Genomic DNA, 19,709 nt, shown 5'->3' with positions numbered 1-19,709 from the left:
GGTCGACTGTATTTTAGATATACATAGTATAACTCTAGCAGTAATCTATCTACACAAGGTGGGAGAGGATGGGATTAATGAAAACCAAGTTATATCATTTATGTATCTCATATCTAATCCTTTAAACAGTTTATTTTTCAAAATCCAATTGCATATAACCTGTAATTGATTGCCTGCTTCCTCTCCAAAACAATAAACTAGCAAAGAATAAAGTCATAAATTATAAGATAGGAAAATATGTATCATTTACTACAATAATTACCTTTTCCCCAAACTCAGCAAACATATAAGAAAAAAATGATAGCAGGTGGATGTGCTTTGATTACAAAGCTAATTTGGAGTAAATGAGATTAATAAAACAGTATGGGCACATATTATTTTATATTTCTATGTGAAATGAATGTGTTACATTTTTAACTGAAATCAAGGGGGTAGATATGAAATGGGAAACTATGGTATTTACCAACAGGAGAACCCATTCATCCAGTTATTGCCAAATCCAAGAATTTCAAATATTTCCCTCATTCTTGTTGTATAAGAGTGGGCCAAATAAAATTATTGTTATCGGTTGTGTAACCTTCAGGCTAAGCTTTAAGTTAATGGTCTTTAAGAGCATAGTTTTATCTAATATCAATTCCTTCTTTGAGAGTAGGATTTTATGACAAAATATCCTGGGGCCTAAGGAAAGGAGTAAAAGGAGAATCACAGCTAACCCTGAGGTTCCACCGATCTGCCGGATTTTGAGTAGAATCTCTGTTCCATTCTGGTCTGACTATGTTTTAAACTTTATGACTTTGTCATGGGATGCCTTTCAAAATCCTTTATTGATTCAAGTATAGTAAAAGAAACTGTGTTGAAATACAGAATTAAGTCTTCATGGATACAAACGATTTCCATTTTAAAATAAAATCTACAAATGATTATTTTCAAATTCTTAAAGTAAAAAAGAGGGAGAACAAAACTCTAGAACACAAAGTTGTTCACTCACATCAGCTTCATGTGTACCAAAGTACAGAAGAAAAATCTCAAATGTGGGTAGTAACCGCTATCATTTAGGACACATGCCACGTTGGAAGAGTGCCTACAACAAACTGTGTCTGCCACCCAGCGGCTGCTGAAATAAACTTATTTCTTTCGTTGGCCAGCCCTGTATTCTGATTAAAAAAAAAAAAAAAAAGAGGTAGATTATGCCATACCAAGGATTTAAAGCCATCAAGACATATGCCTAGATATATTTTAAAACAATAATTGTAGTAAATGTTATATATTTTCCTTTTCTTAAAATTCCAAGTTTAAGCACGTGGCTGTAAGAATAAATACGTGTTCTTCCTGCGTCCCATCTTAATCTACCTGATTCAGATGCTGACCGGCACTGAGGACACCGAGCTGGCTCGGGATTCCCGAGTCACGCTGTTAGGCATCGAGAGGGTGCAGCAGGACACGCCCACGGTGGCCTCAGGCAGCTCGTCGTCCTCTGTCCACTCGTTGAGCTCAGGGTTGAAGCACTGGATGCACTTCTTGTACTTCTTCTCGCCCTCGTTCCAGCCCCCTACGAGGTAGGCGCGACCGTGCAGCGCTGAGGCTCCAGCGGTGCTCACGCCCACCAGCAGGGGAGCGGCGTAGCTCCACTGGCCGGTGGCAGGACTGTAGCACTCTACGGTCAGCACGTCCACGCGTTCCCCGCGCGGCCCTACCTGGCTGCCCCCCATCACGTACACCCTGTCGCACAGCGTGACAGCGCAGTGCCAACCTCGAGGCGTGCTCAGGCCCGGCAGCTCCTGCCATGAGTCGCGGGCCGGGTCGTAAGCACACACGGAGCGAGAATACGCGTTACTGATGTAGCCGCCGGTCACTAGCACACGGCCATCAGCGACCGCGCTGGCGTGGCAACAGCGCGCCACCTCCAGGGGTGACTTCTGCTGCCACTGATTAGTGGAGGGCACATAGCACTCCAATGAGGCTAGGCTGCCTTCTGCGTTGCGGCCTCCCACAGCATAAAGGAGCCCGTTGAACACACTCAGGCTGAAGTGCGTGCGCTTGTGGTTCATGCTGGCCAGGTGTATCCAGGTGTTAAAGCGGGGATCATATCTGGAAAAGGCAGAGGAAGAATGATAACTTTGTAGGAGACAGCTAGGAACCCACGTTACCCCGCAAACCTTCAGGTGGGAATCCAGACACTATCCCTGCAAGGAAGTGAGGGACCTGGTCCAGTTTTTCCAGAGGCTGGAGAGGCTGGTGCTTGTCTCTCAGCTAGTAAAAAGGTGTGGCATTTGGGAAAGGCAAGGCAGGCACTATTGACAACTGCACATCCCGCCCCCCCCCCCCCCCATTCACTGATAAGACCATTCCCTTTATTTAACTGCTTGGAGAAGAGCCCACAGTGACCTGCCCTTCAGACCCCTTTCCTTCATAAACTATATCCATCATCCATTGGGATTTATGAGATGTTCATGTGAGGGAGATGGATGAAGCTAAGTATCAGAAGATCAAATTCCACAGTAAGTCAATTCGCCTGTCTTTGTACACCAACCATCTCTAGCTTACTTTCACTGCTTGCTTAAGAGAGGAATTGACTGATGAGATTCTCTATTTTCCAGAAACCTCTTATGGGTACACCTGTCTTGGCTATTGTCACAGCAAAGCTAAGCCACTCAACCAAACCTGTGTTCTGTTGAAATGAAACTGTGGAATTCGTATCAAAAAGCTTCAACAGATCCTTAACTTTTGATACTATTTTATGTTCCACCACTTATTGCGAGGTAAAATTTTTTCATATATTGAAATTGGTTTTTGTGTTCAGGACTAAAGTTTTATAAACACTGAAATAAATACTGGAAAAATAGTGACTTGACCTTTATACTAATAGGAAATCAGTAAGAAGAAAAATAGCAGTCATAGTGAACTGATGCTTTCTTTTTGCATAGTTCAAAAGTAATATGAATACAGAATTCACTCCTTCAGTTTGATGTTCATCTTTGTCTCATTTAAATCACAAATAAAAACCTATCCGTAGCCAAGGGGTGGCAGATGCCTGTAATCTCAGAAGTTCAGGAGGCTAAGGCAGGAGGATCAAGAGTTCAAAGCCAACCTCAGCAATAGCAGGATGTGGTTCAGTGGGTAAGCACCCCTAGGTTCAATCCCTGGTACCAAAACAAACAAATCCCAACAAAACAACAACAACAACAAAACCCTAACTGTATTTATAAATTAAAGATTAAAAATCAATAGTTTGGGGGATTGGGGTTGTGGCTCAGTAGTAGAGCACTCACCTTGCACATGTGAGGTGCCAAGTTTGATCCTCAGCACCATATAAAAACATAATAAATAAAATAAAAGTATTGTTTCCATCTACAACTAGAAAATTTTAAAATTTAAAAAATTTTTTAAAAATCAATTATTTGGAGTCTCAAATTATGCACACCTATATAGTGAAATAATAAAGAATAGCTTTCAAGAAATACTGTATAAATTTTCTGATCTTGCTCATTAGTTGTTTGACTTTATACTACAGTCATGATTTTAAAATGACTACATATTTCATATACATGAAAGGTTTTTTTGTCATAAGTGTACAAAATAATATTGCATTTGGATTTTGTTCTTAAGGATGCATTATGTTTTTACTTTCTATATGTGTCAAAATATTGGCATTTTCTACATTATGCAGTCTTTGAATATTTAAAATTCATTAGCTACCACATTTTAATAATCTCATTCTATTTGCCAGTTATGAATCTGATACTTGTCAGCATCAGTAACTTAAAAGAAATTGTTTATTACTTTATTATTTCTTACCTTTTAGTGTAAAAAACTAAATTTGTAGCTAATTTATTTAAAAATTCAGTATATTATGAATGGTATCTTGACTAGAAATGAGAAAATGTGACAGGTTGTGTGACTTCTCTGGGTATTATGGTTTTTGTTTTGTTTTTGGTACTGAGGATTGAACTCAGGGGCACTTCCTAGCCCTTTTTTGTATTTTGTTTAGAGGCAGGGTCTCACTGAGTTTCTTAGGACCTTGCTAAGTTGTCAAAGCTGGCTTGAACTTGCAATCCTCATACAGGCATGCACCCAGCAATATTATATTTCTTGTATGCAAAATCAGAATAATCATATCTTCCCTGCCCACATCACAGACTTATTTCAGAAATCTAGATTAACAACATACTTGAATGCACTTTATATAACATAAAGTGCTATACCTATGTAAGACGGCATTATTATTATTGCTGTTGTTATTTATTGAACCAATGAACTAAGCCAATAGGCATTATTAACTTACTTCTATGTCCAGGAAATTTCCCCATAATAATGAATCATTTCAGTTCCCACTAAAAGATCAAGTACCTGCAGAAATTGCTGACTGCGTGCTTGGCTTGATTTCTTGCATCATTCTGATCTTCACCGCCAGCTACATAAAGAAATCCATCCATCACAGCCACGCACTGATTAAAACTCTTGGCCGGCATTTCTGTAAGCTTACTCCATCCATTTTCAGGGTCTCTATACAAAATGTCTCTACTAAGGGACTTCTCTGTAAGACCTGGGCGTCCTCCAACTGTGGCAAGGACTCGGCAGCCCCCTCGGATTCTTGTTCGCCTAGACTGCAATGTGTTTTGATGATATGGAAGTAAGTGGTAGTTCATAGCATCTACAAGAAGTTTGTGACAATCGGCATCTTGCATCATTCTTGGTACAGACTGAACATAATTGACCAGGTCTTGTGCAGAGATGGTACCAAAGCGAATATTGCTCAAAAGATCCGCAGCATGTTTCACTCTCTTTTGGTCAAATTCTAACCATTTCATTGCGATCTGGAATGCTACTATCTCAGAAGGCAACTGTAAGTCATCATCTATAAGAAGCTCATTAATTTGCTCAAATGTAAGTTTCATAAATTGATCTGATTCTGCAAATTCAAGGAAGTTATCCCGGATAAATTTCTGGGCTGCTGCCTTTGCATTTTTCAGGGAGTATGTCTCAGCAATATTAACAATGTACATACAATTCTCAACACTAATCTCCCGAATCAGAAAATCACTGCACATCTTTACAAGAGTATGGATCTGAAGATAAACTGCGGCAGAAATAATGCTTCCTATTGTATACAAGGAGAGGGTCAGCTTTCCAGTGTAGGCATATGCAATGACAGTGGCCAGGCCCAGAGGTGAGATGTCATTGAGATCCACTCTTTGAGTTGATGGGTCTTTTTTTAGGATGTTGTAAAAGTATTCACTGCATGAAGCCATCACTGACTTATGAACATCAAAGGATTTGGTTTTGGTACCAATGACTAAGTCACAGAGGAAACTCTCCTGCCGCATTTTACTTAGGCCTTCCAAGAGGTTAGGGCCATAAGAAGCATCTGTTAATTCAGAAGAAATACAGCTAAGGCCATTGCCTCCCTCTAGAAGCCCGTTCAAAGCATTCAGTTTGTTTAAGGGGCTGTCTTCTACAATTATAGTCATCTCATTGATATCTGCTTTGTTCTTTTTGACGGTCTTCTTTTTGGGTGCCATGTTGGCAAACACACTATCACAGGCAAGAGCTTGCTAAAAGAAAGAAAAGAAAGAATGAGCTTGTTTTATGTTACGTGTGCTTTACATTTTGAAACACTACACTGAAAAACTTTTCACAAGATAATAATTTCTTAGACTATCAAAGTAAATTAGCCTTCAAAAAGTAGATTAATTTTCAAAAGTAGATTTAAAGACACATTAAACTAGTTACACATTCTATTGACTGTTTACTGCTGAATAAAGTATTGAAAATGATTCAAGAAAGATTCATTTTATAAAATGAGATTTCTCAGTAGGTATATTACCAAGTAATTATACAATAGAAATGAACAACTCACTTCTGATCCAACTATACAATAATTCTAGAATAGTAGTTTACTCTCATCAAAAAGTTAATTATAACTACCTTGAAGGTTTTTCTCAATAAAATACTAATATTTAGGAAACTATGTAAAATTAGAAAAACATGATGAAAAGATTATTTTATTCATAATAGCAATGAAACCTATTACAGATTCTTGGTGAGGATTTAGGGATATGCACTATAGGATTTTGCTGGAGGACTTAAAAGAAATGGGAAACTACATTGTTACTCTTCTATTTGTCTCTTTTCCTTTCCATGTAGGAGGAGAGCAACAGGTAGGCAGTAAGCAGAGAAGGTCTTTTTTTTTGCCAGGACATTTCTTTTTCTTTCTCAAATTGTCATATTCACATTTATATTTCTGTAAAAGGCTAGCACGTATATTCTTCTTCATTCCTTTTTGCAAACAATGAAAAATATGTCCTTACCTTGTGAGATAGATGGTGAACCCACCATCATTTTAGAGTTCAAATGCATTTGACTTATGTGTTGAGTGTCCCCTTGTTGGATTTTCTGTGGGAAATTTTTAAATATTTTGTTCAGCAAGCAGTTATTAGGTATCTGTGTTGTGTTGGCAGTAATTTACTGGAAATGACGGAGCAGTACAAGATGTAATTTATGTTAGAGAGATAAGATATAACAAATACAAAATGCTAACAAGGAGCTAAGTACGCAAAGCAGAGTAAATCTGGGGAGAAAGTTCTGTCTGTGCTCCTGAAAGAACCCAAATGGCTTTTTTTTTAAATGCAGTTATAGGGCATAGGGCTTATAAACACCTTGTTTTAGATGAAATCATGAACCTGAGGAGTAATTTGAGTTCTTAAGACCAAAAAGCTAAATAGTTTATACATCATTAAAAGGTTGTTTTGTTGGTGGCATGTAGGAGTGATATTTAAAATATAATAACTGATAAATCAGGGCACCTACTAATCAGAATGGATTCAGGTGACAGTGCTGGAGCTAGATCCCAGGGGTCCCTCTGGGGTTTCTTTGCAGTTCTTCAGTTAATGGATTATGATATGAGGCCCAAGGGGTCCTGGGAGAGGGCTGGGAGTGGGAAGGGCTCCAGAGAGGCTCAGGGAAGCAGCAGGTTGGCTCTTTATAATTCAGTTTGTTTAATATACAAAATATTTACAAAAAAATCTCAACTATTTCGACACAGTGATGTGTTGGGGTTATGGAAGAAAAGGATCCAGAGACTTCCTAATGAAGGAATGATTGTGGACTCTAGGAGCAACAACATCTGATTTCCAGTTTTAAATCTTCCTTTTCTACCCTGTTCCTCTCTATGTCATCCTTAAATGAGGTATCTTCAAGTATCCTTAATAAAATTTTATAAATTATTGGCCAGTTCACTCTGCCTTTAGGAGTATCATATCAGGATTACCACTATAAGATAACTGGGGCTGGTGGTGGGGAGAATTAGGAGGAACAACGGAAAGACACTAGGAATTGTAAAAAAGGAGGATGATTTTTTTAGGAAAGTCAACAGTTGGAAAAGGAAGTAACAGGATGAATCCCACTCCCACCAACACACATGTTGACTTTTTTTGTGTTGCTTTAACTCTAAAGGCAGGCTGCAAATGGTGCTGTGCAGGAGAGCTATGACTCCAACAGAAAGTATTTCTGGTTCAAGAATTAGAGGACAGAGTTTAGGGGCAACCATGTTCACTGGAAAGCAAGGTGGGAATTCTGGAAAAGAGACATTCAGAAAGGGGAAGCCCAATAGAAACTTGAATCTTCCAGAGCTTCAGAGATGATAAATAAATGAAAGAATATGAAAGATTATTTTCTCCCTAAATTTGTTTCAAATAAAAACATGACTCTTCATAGTAAAAGTGATAACATTATCTTGTGAGTTTTACAATGTATGCAGATGTAGTATATATGAAAATTACAACATAAAGGAAGGGGTGACACTGGTGGAAAAAAAAACTAAACAATTGCAAAATGTCCTTTTATTTTTTCTTTTGCAGTTCTAGGGATTAACCGAGGCTTTGCACATGCTAGGCAACCACTCTACCATTAGGCTAGATCCTCAGCCTGGCTTCCATATTTTATGTGAAGTGATTCATTCGATATTAACTTCTGTCATCTGTGCAAATTTAACTTTGTATATTGTAATACCTAGAGCAATGCTAGCGTATAGAAATATAACATAAGCCACATATGCAATTTAAAATTTTCTAGTAGTCATGTTAGAAAGATAAAAAGAACAGATGAAATAAATTTTAGTAATACTTTTATTCAACCTAATCAATATAAAATATTATTTCTACATGTAATATAAAATTATCAATGTAATATTTTATATTTTTTGCAATAAGTATTTGAAATACCAGGTGTATTTCATACCTACAGTGCATGTCACTTTGAATTAGCCACATTTCAAGTGTTCAGTAGTGACAAGTGAATGATGACTATTGTATTGGAAAATAGAGACCAGAACAAGCACTTAAAAAATGCAAAGTAGCCTGTAAAGCCAGTAACTAAATTTAAATGGTATCAAATAAGGACAGGAAAGTTAGAACACAAAAACACAAATTGGAAAGGACAAACAGAAACCAATTTAATAATAAGTCTAAATTCAATCATATCTGTAATTGTAGTTAATGTCAATGGACAAAGCATTCTAAGTAAAAGGCACAGATTGCCTGAATGGATAGGAAAAGGAAGATTAAAACATTCTGTCTACAAGAGACAGACACAGAGAAGTAGAAAATAAATGTGTAGAAAAGGCTTTACCATGGTAATAAATATATGAAGGCTCTAGTGGTTATATTGGTAGTAGATAAAATAGATTTCAAGAAAAACCTTGTCAGTGACAGATGGAACTTCAAAATGATACAAAGATCAATTCAACATGAAGATGTAACAGTCTTAAAAATATATGTGCCTACTAACAACTTCTGTAACAAGTGACAGAATTATAGGAAGAAATAGGCAATTTCAAAATTATACTTGAAAATGTAAACTCAGAAATTGATAGAACAACTAAACAAACAAAAAACCCTAAGTAGCATTATAGATTATCTGAACAACATTATTAATCACTTTGACTTAGAACATTACATCCAACAACTGAAAAATATAAATTCTTCTGAAGTGCACATTGTTCCTTTACCAGGTCACCTCCTATGTTTGGCCACAAAACGAGTTTCTGCAAATTTAAAAACCAGGCAGAGTACACTATCTAATCACAAAGGAACTAAATTAGAAATAATAAAATAAACTATTGTTATTACTAATTACTGTTAAATAGTATGCTTCTAAATAGCTCTTGAATCAAAGAAGAAATTAGACAATATTTTAAATGGAATGATAATGAAAATATAATATAAATACCAACTCTACTGCTTATTCAAGTATGACTTTTGGTAAATTACCCAACCTCTCAGAGTTTCTGTTGACTTATCTCTAAAGTGAAGAAAATAATTGTGCCCACCTCATAATGTTGCTAGTGAAAGAAAGATCTGAACAACATTTAACAGAGTACCTGGCGAAAGTGAATGCTCAAAAAAATTGATCCAATTTCACTGAAAGCAATAGCCTTGTTTGTTGTGTCTTTGTTAATAAAGGAAGAAAACTGTTTAAGCTTTGGGGTAAAACAAATCAGAGAAAGCCATCACATGGTGGAGAAATATATGAGGAACAGGGGGCAATAAGGGACATGCACATGCAGTGACCTAGAATGAGGGTTGGAAAACAGCAACAAGGAAGAGATTTCTGGAACATACTTCTAGGGATTTGGAAAATACCAGGGAGAGAAATGAAATTCATGCAATTACACTGGCTGAGGAGCAGAATATTATTTTTTATGTGTGTCAAGGATAACTCTGGAAATTTAGAAAACTGGAATGTTTGGTTATAGATTAAGTAAGCAAAACCACAGAGTACATGGAACATATTGAGTCCACTGCTGGGCCTGGATTTAGGGGTTCAAACTAAAGAGAAGTTTGAATGGGGTGATGTTAGGATGAGAAGTTTGCAGATAACCTAAGTCTTACTGAAGGCTTTTATGAGTAGGTATGGAAGGGAGAAGGTCAACAAAAGTTGAGGAGGAAATGCCTCAAGCTGAAGCAAGGAGGCACAACTCAACATGCTATGCATGACTAAGATGGCGGGGTTCACTAGGGAAACATCTGGCAAGTAATGTCAGGTCTATAAACATAGGATGTTGGAGGCAGGAAGGGTTTGAATTTGATAAGTTACTGTGTATTCAGAAGCATTATGAACTCGCCAGCAAAGGAAGGGTGACTTGAAGCTAGACAAAGTAGTGAAATCAGTTAAAATTCTCCCGTAAGTTTCTTTCTCTTATTTCCTGTTGATGCTCCTCTTTCTTCTGTTGTCTGTCCTTCAGGCTGCTCCTGGGGTTTCCTCTTATGAGCTGACCCTGGACTGCTGCACTCGTGGGAATTTCTGTAATTCTCTCTTTAACTAAAACATTCTTGCCCTTATAATATTTCTCCAGGGCTCTACTGGATGATGCATAAGCTAGTCTTATGAACCCAAGCTAATCAGTTAATAGGCAAATCTACTCTACCTCTCAGATATGCATGGTCTTTGGTATGTTTTGTTTTGTGTAAGTATGTATTTTTCTATCACTCACATATACATTTCTAAGAGAGTAGCCTTTTCTTTAGAGTCCATGAAAGCACCATGTAGAGGTAACTGACTTCTTTAATTCTCTATGGGAAAAGTAGAGAAGAGAAATAGGCAGGAGACTATTTACAAGACTATTGACTATTGACCAAGAGCCCTGTAGCCAACTTCCTGATGGCCATGTTTTCCTAGATAGAAATCCAGTCTTTATTTATAGAACTGCCATCACATCCTACTTTGGGGGCTGCACCTCTCAGGTGAGGCTATCTGTTCACCTGTTGAGGTCTTCTCAGTCTGTGCTATGTTAGTGGATGAAGGTCACTGTAGATCCCTCAGAGGAACCTGAGGATCAGTATCTTCTTTGAAGCTGGGAAATGCTCAGATGTTGTTATCAAAGATGAGATAGATGCAGAGATGTTCACTGGTTCCTGTGTCCCAGTAAATGGTTTCCTCTGTCCTGTTCCTCCATTTCCCAAAATCCATTCCTTTTCTCAACTTAAAGAGGACTGCAGGCCAGTAAGAATGAATAAGAAAAGCAGCTGCACCCTGATTTGGGCCCTGTTACACAGAAGACTAGCTCCCTTCAGGGGAGATCAGAGCCCATAGAAAGAAAAAAGAAAACAAAGATAGGGAATCCTCCAGGAGACTCTCCAGGCCCCTCTCACTGGAGTCTTTCTGGGAAGTACAGACACAATATGTACAACACTGGGTGCACAAGCATGTGCGCGCGCGCGCGTACATACACACACACACACACACACACAAAGTCACTTAAGCAACCAGAACTTTCCTACAAACAGGTAGAAGTTAAAAGAAGGGCAGTCTCAAAGAAGTTATAAATAGGAGTATGAAAGGAAAGTGGAACAATTTAACTCACTTTCATTTACTCATTTGGTTATGGTGCTGGGCTTTGAGGCTGATTGTATGGGTTAATTAAGGGTGATTGGAAAATAATTGAATATTTAAAAAAATTATTACTCAGTGATTAGGTCATATGTAAGCATGTAGTTAAGAGTAATTGGTATAAGAACTCTCATTGCTTTTTTCTACAATTACACAAATGTTTACAATGTACCCTTGATTCTTATTGTAGCTGGTCACCAATGATGGTCACAATGACAGTCAAAATTTGTCTGCCAGGAAAAGGAGTTACAAAAATGAGTTATATATATATATATATAAAATCTGGAGAGTATCTTAGATGCTAAGCAATAAATTTGGAAGTATTCTTTTTGATTCAGCGTACATTTTAACTGGAAGTTGGATGAGGGTTTACTTATAGTTTATTTTAAATCTCTCTCTCTCTCTCTCTCTCTCTTTTAATAAGCCAAGTGAATGCTTTGTGGTCAGCTGATTAGGGGCACCCAAGCTTGGTAGCTAGAGCAATTGCCATGGTTTGACATACCATAGGGAGGGCTTTGACTCTGGTTACAGTTTCATGGTGAGGAGTGCATCCTTGTTAAGCTGCCCTTGGCTGGAAAAGTTTCCATACAATTTCTTTACAATCTATTTTTCCTGAACCACAACAGGCTTCATTCTCACTCTGTACCCATAGGGGCTCTGACAAGGTACCCCCCTTTATGATAAAAAGGAAGAATTTACAGGCCTATCTTGGGACTTCGGGTGGCTTGCACTTTTCACATGGCCCCTACCATAGTAGGAAATGCTGGAAGGAGGAGCAGATCTAGCCACAGCAACTGAGGTTGTGTAATGGGATGAGCAGCTATTCAGAGGCACTGCCAGTCCCTTTCTGTCCCTTCCTTTTTTGGGTCAAAGAAAAGACTTTGCAGAGGGTGCAGGGAGTTGTGGAGAGGTTTCTATCCTACTGGAGTTACACAGCCATTCTATGAAGTGAGTCCAAAGAAGTCCCCTTCTCTGCTTGTGGATACTACAGTCTCTTTAGTTCCTTATTCCAGAATAGCTTCTTGGGTCCCTCAAGAGAGCTGCTTAATAGAATTTGGAAGGAGGGTAACAGACACAATCCGATGTTCCCCTCCCCATTACCCACCACAGATCCTGGCTCTTGGGTCATTTCCATGACAATGGTGTCATGTATTCAATGTAGAACATCATATTTTCATCATCTTTTGTATTTGTCAAGTTTAAGTATAGTAATAATTCCTAAATATAAATCATCAAACATGAATCTATATTATGCTTTAAAATTAACTGATATCTCCATTTCTATCTAAAATAATAGTTGTCTAGCTAGGATTTATCAGTTGAGATTTTACTATGTACTGAACCCTGGGTTATTTACTTTACATGACTTAATTTTTAAAATTTAAATACCATGAAAATCCTAAAGGGGAAGTTATATTGTGATAATATTACAAATGAGGAAATTAAGATTTATAAAGAAGAAAGAAAGAAAACAATAAGGTCACACGAAGAAATATGTATGTGATTTGGAGCAGAATCCAATTCAGATAGAACCCTGACACTCCATTTTGTCTTCCTTAAGAGTAGGTTAAGACCTATAGTAGGTTAAAAGTTAACTTTTTCCAGCATGAGAAAAGAGATTAAGTGAGGTAGAGCTGAGGTTTATAATATCAAATTTTGGATACGGAGAACATAAAATGGTTCTTGCTAACTCCAAATACTGAAATGAAAGAGTTGCCTAATGTATAATAAATTTATTTGGGAACATAAATTCTATGATTTTTTTATCCTGTTAAGGGCAGTAGGGATATGAAACTCCAATAGGCTGGGTCAGCAAAAATATAAATAGGTTCGAGGAATGCTTGCATGAATTTGTTGATCAGATAATCAAGCACTTCCTTGTGTTAGACTGAATATGAAATTAGCTTTGTTGTTGTTTTTGTTGTTTAAAAGCAATTAGTTGTTACAAATTTCATATGGCCCAACTTAAGTAAAAGCTATATGTAGCAGCATTGTTTTTTTATAAATATTAAGACTCTACACAAAGTTAACCATGATTCTATTCCTGAGCCTGTATATTGGACACAAGGACCCCATGCAAATATTTTTAGTTTGGGTTTTGTTGAAAATTTTAGTAAAATGTCTCTCTTTTCTTGTCTTTTGTGTTGGTCAAAGGAAAGGAGACTGAATATTGAATTTTTAAGACTTATGTCTCTTTGATCATCATAAAATTGAAAACCTAGATTTTGGTATTCATTCTTCTCTAATCATTTGATAACACTTGGAGCAAAACATCCAACCTGTTAGAATTTCAGTTTAATTACTGTTAAACAAGGAGATGTGGCCTTTTCAGTTCTAAAATTTTTACAGAGTTAAGAATATATAACTGGCTTTTGCTGCCCAAATTGCCAAGATTTGGTCCTATATCACCTCCCCTCAATAGGACTTTGATAACCCTCGAATCAACTCATGATTAGATAGGTGTGAATCAATTAAGACAGGGTTCTTTACTTGGGATCTCTGTGTCTAGGGTTAATTCATCAGATTTGGCAAATAAAAAATACAAGACATCCAGCTAAATTTAAATTTCAGATGAACCACAAATCATATTTGTCCAATATATGTCCAACATACTTAAACTAGAAGTCAATTTGTGATTTATCTTAAATTCAAATACAGCTGGGTGACCTGTATTTTATTGGCAACTCTACTCTGGGTTGGGATTCAGGTCGATCCTTGAGCCCTGTGGGATATTCTGAAACATACTGTGTCCTTATGTGTTCTGCAGAGTCTCTCAGAGCTGCTTTCATGAGAATCATGAAAGGTCCAAAATCCAAAATAGAATCAGAACCACAAGACTGAGAATAATGTTGCCAAGAAATGGTAACACAATGATACCCTCTCCTGTTCAGTGGGTAAATCCATGTGAAATTATTGCTTTTACATCAAGTTCTTTTGGCCACAAACCCATCCCTGATGAAAGCTTCTAGAACTGATTCTAGAAAAGAGTTGTCACTTCATATTTAAGAATGTGCTTCTTCCTGCAGCCTGCCACCCTTGACTTGAGACTCTACACAGGGCAAGCTGAAAGCCATGTATGCTAAAGTGTCACTGTCACTCTCCTGCCAGACAGAGCTGGGATCTCAGAATGTCTTCTTGCCAAGGGTGCGAAATCAGCTGTGCCTGCTCCCTGTCCCTGCCACATTCCAATGGCTGCATCTGTCGAGGCTCATCAGTACTACCTCCCGGAATAGAAACAGGCCTGGCTACTGCTGCTTGCCATTTTAAGTCCAACTGAAAGGGGGTTTTCCACTTCACCACTCCGTTTCCAACATGATTTTTTATTTGAAATGTATATCAGTATAGCTATATGTGCACATTTAAAACAAAACCTGTTTATTAGTCAAATAGCAAATTTATGGTAATTGCAGAGGGATTTCTGATTTGTCAATAGGTTGTTTTTCTGAGAGTTCAATGAGTTGTTTGATTTTTGTGTGACCAGTTTAATGAAAACTGATAACATTATATCTAAACCTGACAGCTCTCCAATGTTTAAATGGTTCTTGATAATGAAAAGATGGAATTCTAAACTTTGCGAACAAATCCTGAGAATTTTTTTTTTCTCTCCTCTATAAAATAGTGGAAGGAAAGCACAACATAAACTTTAGATAAGGGCAAAGGGGAGGGAGGAAAAGGAAGTGGGCACGGAGGTAGGAAAGACAGTGGAATGAGATGGCCATCATTACCCTAAGTACATGTATGAAGACAAGAAAAAAAAAAAAAGAAAAGAAAAAACACAACATAAGTTTTAGAGAATTAAAATTACACTTAGAAACTACAAGTCATTTTACTTTTATAAGGGCCTTACTCCTATGCATTTCTGCTGCTATGCCAGTCTCCTAATTTATCACACTTCTCAAGTTCCAAGAAAAGATTTTCTACCTCCCAACTTCAGATCAGGGACATGAGAAGTCTGACTCAGATGGAGACTCCCTTCAGGAAAACAGCTCTATAACCACAAACGCTCAGACACCCCTCTCCCGTCCACACAGCTGTACACACCCCAGGATCCAGAAGACAGAAGTTGGCGAGTGTAGTCCCAGCTCCTCTCCCTCCTGTGTGAAGTGGCAGCTCAACTTGCAATGAAGAAGTTTCTGATGCAGACTCCTCTTGGGAAGCGATCTGTGAAGAGAGAGAGGGAGGGAGAAAGAAAATCCGGTGGGGAGTCACCAGCAGCCACCTGACAGGCCCCAGTGGCAGCAATTTTTAAAATAACCCCTGGATGAAGCAGGCTGAGCCTGCGCTCTGGCCTGGAGCAGCAGCTTGAGCCCTCCTCTCCCTCCTTGGCTTTCAATTGCAGGCCATCTGGGGGCAGAGGGCGGGGTTCTGGTTGGTAGAGAAGGGTTGGATTTCTTGACCTGGTCATTTTTTATTTTTCATTTAAGTCAAGAGCTCAATCAACCTGGGTGTTAGGAAAGAAAATAACTAGGTGGGTGTTTAATTGTTGGAAGCAGGAATTTCAGTAGAGTAACTAAGGGGACGTTGTGGCGAAAAATTAGTTTCTAGAAAGGTAAATAGACTGTGTCATCTCAAGTCCTTTGAGAAGATTGTGGCTATAAATAGATTGTTCTTTAGAAGAGAACATGTTTACTGAGATATGGTACTTTCTACAGCACTTCAATACATCACTAGTATTTCACAATTTAATAAATGAGGTTTATACCAGTGCTGATTATCCAGTGATCTGCATAAGGTCTGAGATAAACACACACCCTACCACACATACATATTGGGAGTGTCTACTTTGGAAACACTTCATGTGAGAAAATAACCTCCAATGGTTATAATTGACCACAAGCTTTTAATAGGCACCAAGAGTGTGAAATGGCTCCTATAAATGTTAACACAATAATCAGCTATAATAATGGAAAAAAGATAATGGAAAATAAATGTTCTAATTATTCTTCATTAAATAATCTGTTAAGCATTGTTTTGCCACATTGGCACATAGATATTATTCTGCGTCCTGAAAAAGATAGGGATGAATAAATCTTCAGAGGCTGTGCATATAGGGAACCATAGAAGACTAAAAGAAGACTTAGGATAGGTGAGATGAGACCCTTGAGAGCAAGTGTTTTGGGAGCTGTTATACAACAAGGGGGTTCAGTTAAAATTTTATAACCTATGAAGTCAATAACTTCTACTCAAAAGGGGTAGAAAACTTTCAAGAAAACAAATTAAAAAATAGGGAAGAACTGGGTTTTATGGATGAAAATGGCAGCCTTGAATAGGTTTGAAGTAAAAGAAGCCATAGGACTGGTGTGACATAGAAGGGACCCTTGCTATGACTGGGGGCTTACACTGGAGCATCTCTGATATCTTTCCAAGTCTAAGGCTCTACAATTCTACATGTGTTGGACTCTCATTCTCCCAACACCTCTCAACTCATTGGTAGTAACTGTCTTAGTTACCATTTCTGTTGGAATTCCAGCTGGATTTTTAGCAAGGACAACTATTTATTTTGAACCTTCTTGCATTGTTAGTTTTTCTTTTTCTTTCTTTTTTTTTTTTTTTTGCTTCTACTGATGGATCACCAGCATAGAATGTATCAGAAGCAAATCAGAGAAATTTATTTTGCGTTTTACTTTCAAGTGATATTTTGTTTTTGAGATGGGGTCTCACTATGTTATTCAGGCAGCTCTTGAACTGGGCTCAAGTTATCCTCTCTCCTCAGTCTTCCCAGTAGCTGGTGCCCACCACCACACCTTATTTGAAGAGATCCTTCTTGATTCTACCTCTGTGACTCAGATAAAGGGCCAGAGCATTCAATTCAACTTTTACTATACAAAAATCAGCCTCTTTCAGTATGTATGATATTGGTGATATGATGATGAAAAGGGTCTTCAAGAAACAACGATTGGTATTAGCATCTTCAAAAGTCCAAGACTATTAATTCCACTTCTACTAAGACAGCACTGAGATATTACTTTCAACATAATGTTGTCTGGGATAAAGATATGAATATAACAGGAAGAATAAACTGTGAAAAATTAAAAATCAAAGTGATATTTGAATCAAGAGTTTCAAGAGTAGCTGCCATATGCAAGCACTCAACTATGCTGTGGTTGATATGCTGAAAACAGAGGCATGGAGCATGGTTGGAAAAGGAACCCGGACAGTAGGCTACAGAGTATATTAAGATTTTTTTGTCTTTATTATAAAAGCAATGGGGATCTACTTTTTTTTTTTTTAACAAGTTCATTTACTAAAAAGGTTTGCCATGATGAGACTGGCAGTTTAAAAAGAATCCTTTGGTATTTGGAAGTATAACCTTAGCAGGATTTTGAGGATTTAGATTGAGTAATTATTTGTTTCCCTTGTTAGTGCCTATACCTTCCATTAACCTCCCCCTACTCTCTGCCACAGGGCCAGCTCAAATGCAAGCTCCATGAGGGCAAGGATCTTTATCCATTTTGTTCACTGATGAATCCCAAGTACCTAAAATAGTGCCTGGCATATAGAAGATGGTAAATAATTATTAATTAACCAAATAAGTAGATGAGCCAATGAATATATTCATATTGAATGAGGTGGGTGAGATGAATTTTAGGACAAGAGAATCTAAGGTATATACAAAGAAGACTTACAATGACAGATCATAACACTGAGCTGAGTAAGGAGGAAAATGAGGTTCTAAGGTAGAGAATCTTTGTCTAGAACCAGGATAATACCTAGTTTGGGGGAAGGGGACAATGGCCAGTATCTCTTTATGGGGTTCTTTCTGCCCAGGGGAATGCAAGCTGCTGTAAAACTACAATCTCAGATAATTAGCAAATAACAAAACATAAATACTCAGAAATATATTTACACAAGATGAAGTCCCTAATAGATTTAGTACACATGGGTTCTGGACTAGACACAAGGAAAATGGCTCCAGTGGCTTATTTAAGGGGGTACATTAAAGGCAGGGATAAGGTTTCAAGGGTGGAGTCTTGCTTCATGATCTCTTGCAGTCAGAAGATTGATTGACATCTTAGAAGGTCATATCCATCTCAGATGCTATGTGGGCCACGGCAGACCAGGAAAAGAGAGTCACATTGTTTTGGGGCAGTTAATCAGAGGAAATGTCCACTGGCCATTCCTAGACACCAGATGTCTCTATCCACAAGACTTCCATGTGTGGTGATCCACATGCCCATGGACAGCTCGTGGCAACCTGGCTTGTAGTAGGTACTCAATAAATTATTTGTTGAATGAAAAAAGGTAATAGTGACAACATAGTAAAATCCAAAGATGGGAAGTGTTTTAGTCAGGTTTTTCACTACTGTGACTAATATATCTGACAACTATAGGGGAGAAAGGTTTATGTGGGGGCTCACAGTTTCAGAGTTCTCAGTCTGTAGATAGCTGGTTCCATTCCTTGGGGCTTGAGGTGAGGCAGAACATTATGGCAAAAGAGTGTGGCAGACGGAAGCAGCTCACATGATGATCAGGAAGCAGAGAGAGATCTCTGCTTGCCAGATACAAATGTATACCCAAAAGCCATGCCCCCCAATGCCTCACTTCCTCCAGCCACACCCTACTTGCCTTCAGCTACCACTGAAGTTAATCCCATCAGGTGATTAATTCACTGGGTTAAGGTTCTTGTAACCCAATCATTTCTTCCCTGAATCTTCTTGCATTGTCTCACACATGAGCTTTTGGGGGACACCTCATCTCTAAACCATAACAGAAAGTATTGTGACATTTTGCTTTTTAATTAGCTAGTCACATCTTTTTTTTTTCTTTTTTTATTGGTTCTTCTTAGTTATACATGACAGTAGAATGTATTTTGGCATATTATACAGACATAGAATAAAACTTACTCTATTTAGGATCCCACTTTGTGATTGTACATGCTGCAGATTTACCCTAGTCGTGTATCCAAATACAAAGCTAGGAAAGTTACGTCCAATTAATTCTACTGTCTTTCCTCTCCCCTTTCTGCTCCCATCCTTTCATTTCCCTTTGTCTAATCCAATGGATTTCTATTATTCCCCTCCCCAACCTTCCTTGTTTTGGGTTAGCATCCACAAATCAGAGAGAACATTTGGCTTTTGATTTTTTGGGACTGGCTTATTTCACTTAGCATGATATTCTCCAGTTCTATCCATTTACCAACAAATGCCATTATTTCATTTTTCTTTATGGCTGAGTGATATTCCATTGTGTATATATACCACATTTTCTTCATCTATTCATCTGTTGAAGGATACTTAGGTTGTTTCCATAGGTTGGCTATTATGAGTTGAGCTGCTATAAACATTGATGTGGCTGTGTCATGGTATGTTTTTATTAAGTCCTTT

At 37.9% G+C, this 19,709-nt stretch overlaps 1 protein-coding gene across 1 annotated transcript; it reads right to left on the bottom strand.

Annotated features, from left to right (window-relative positions):
• Nucleotides 1-1,355: 1,355 nt before the first annotated feature.
• Nucleotides 1,356-5,519, bottom strand: Klhl31 (kelch like family member 31). Its single transcript, XM_027938193.2, has 2 exons — nt 4,348-5,519; nt 1,356-2,088 (listed from the first exon to the last, which is right to left on the bottom strand). The coding sequence occupies exons 1-2, from the start codon at nt 5,517-5,519 to the stop codon at nt 1,356-1,358; spliced, it is 1,905 nt and encodes a 634-aa protein (XP_027793994.1).
• Nucleotides 5,520-19,709: the final 14,190 nt, after the last annotated feature.

This window comes from Marmota flaviventris, chromosome 6 (genome assembly GCF_047511675.1).
Source record: "Marmota flaviventris isolate mMarFla1 chromosome 6, mMarFla1.hap1, whole genome shotgun sequence".
Lineage (NCBI taxonomy): Eukaryota > Metazoa > Chordata > Mammalia > Rodentia > Sciuridae > Marmota > Marmota flaviventris.
Note: the sequence above shows the minus strand (reverse complement) of the source record. Positions and strands in the feature narration are given on the sequence as shown.

Bases quoted from the DNA above. Each gene is read 5' to 3' on its own strand.
- Klhl31 (XM_027938193.2), bottom strand. From the start codon at position 5,519: ATGGCACCCAAAAAGAAGACCGTCAAAAAGAACAAAGCAGATATCAAT. The intron at 2,089-4,347 runs GTACTTGATCTT...TGCCTTTTCCAG, and splicing joins GCAGTCAGCAATTTCTGCAG to ATATGATCCCCGCTTTAACA.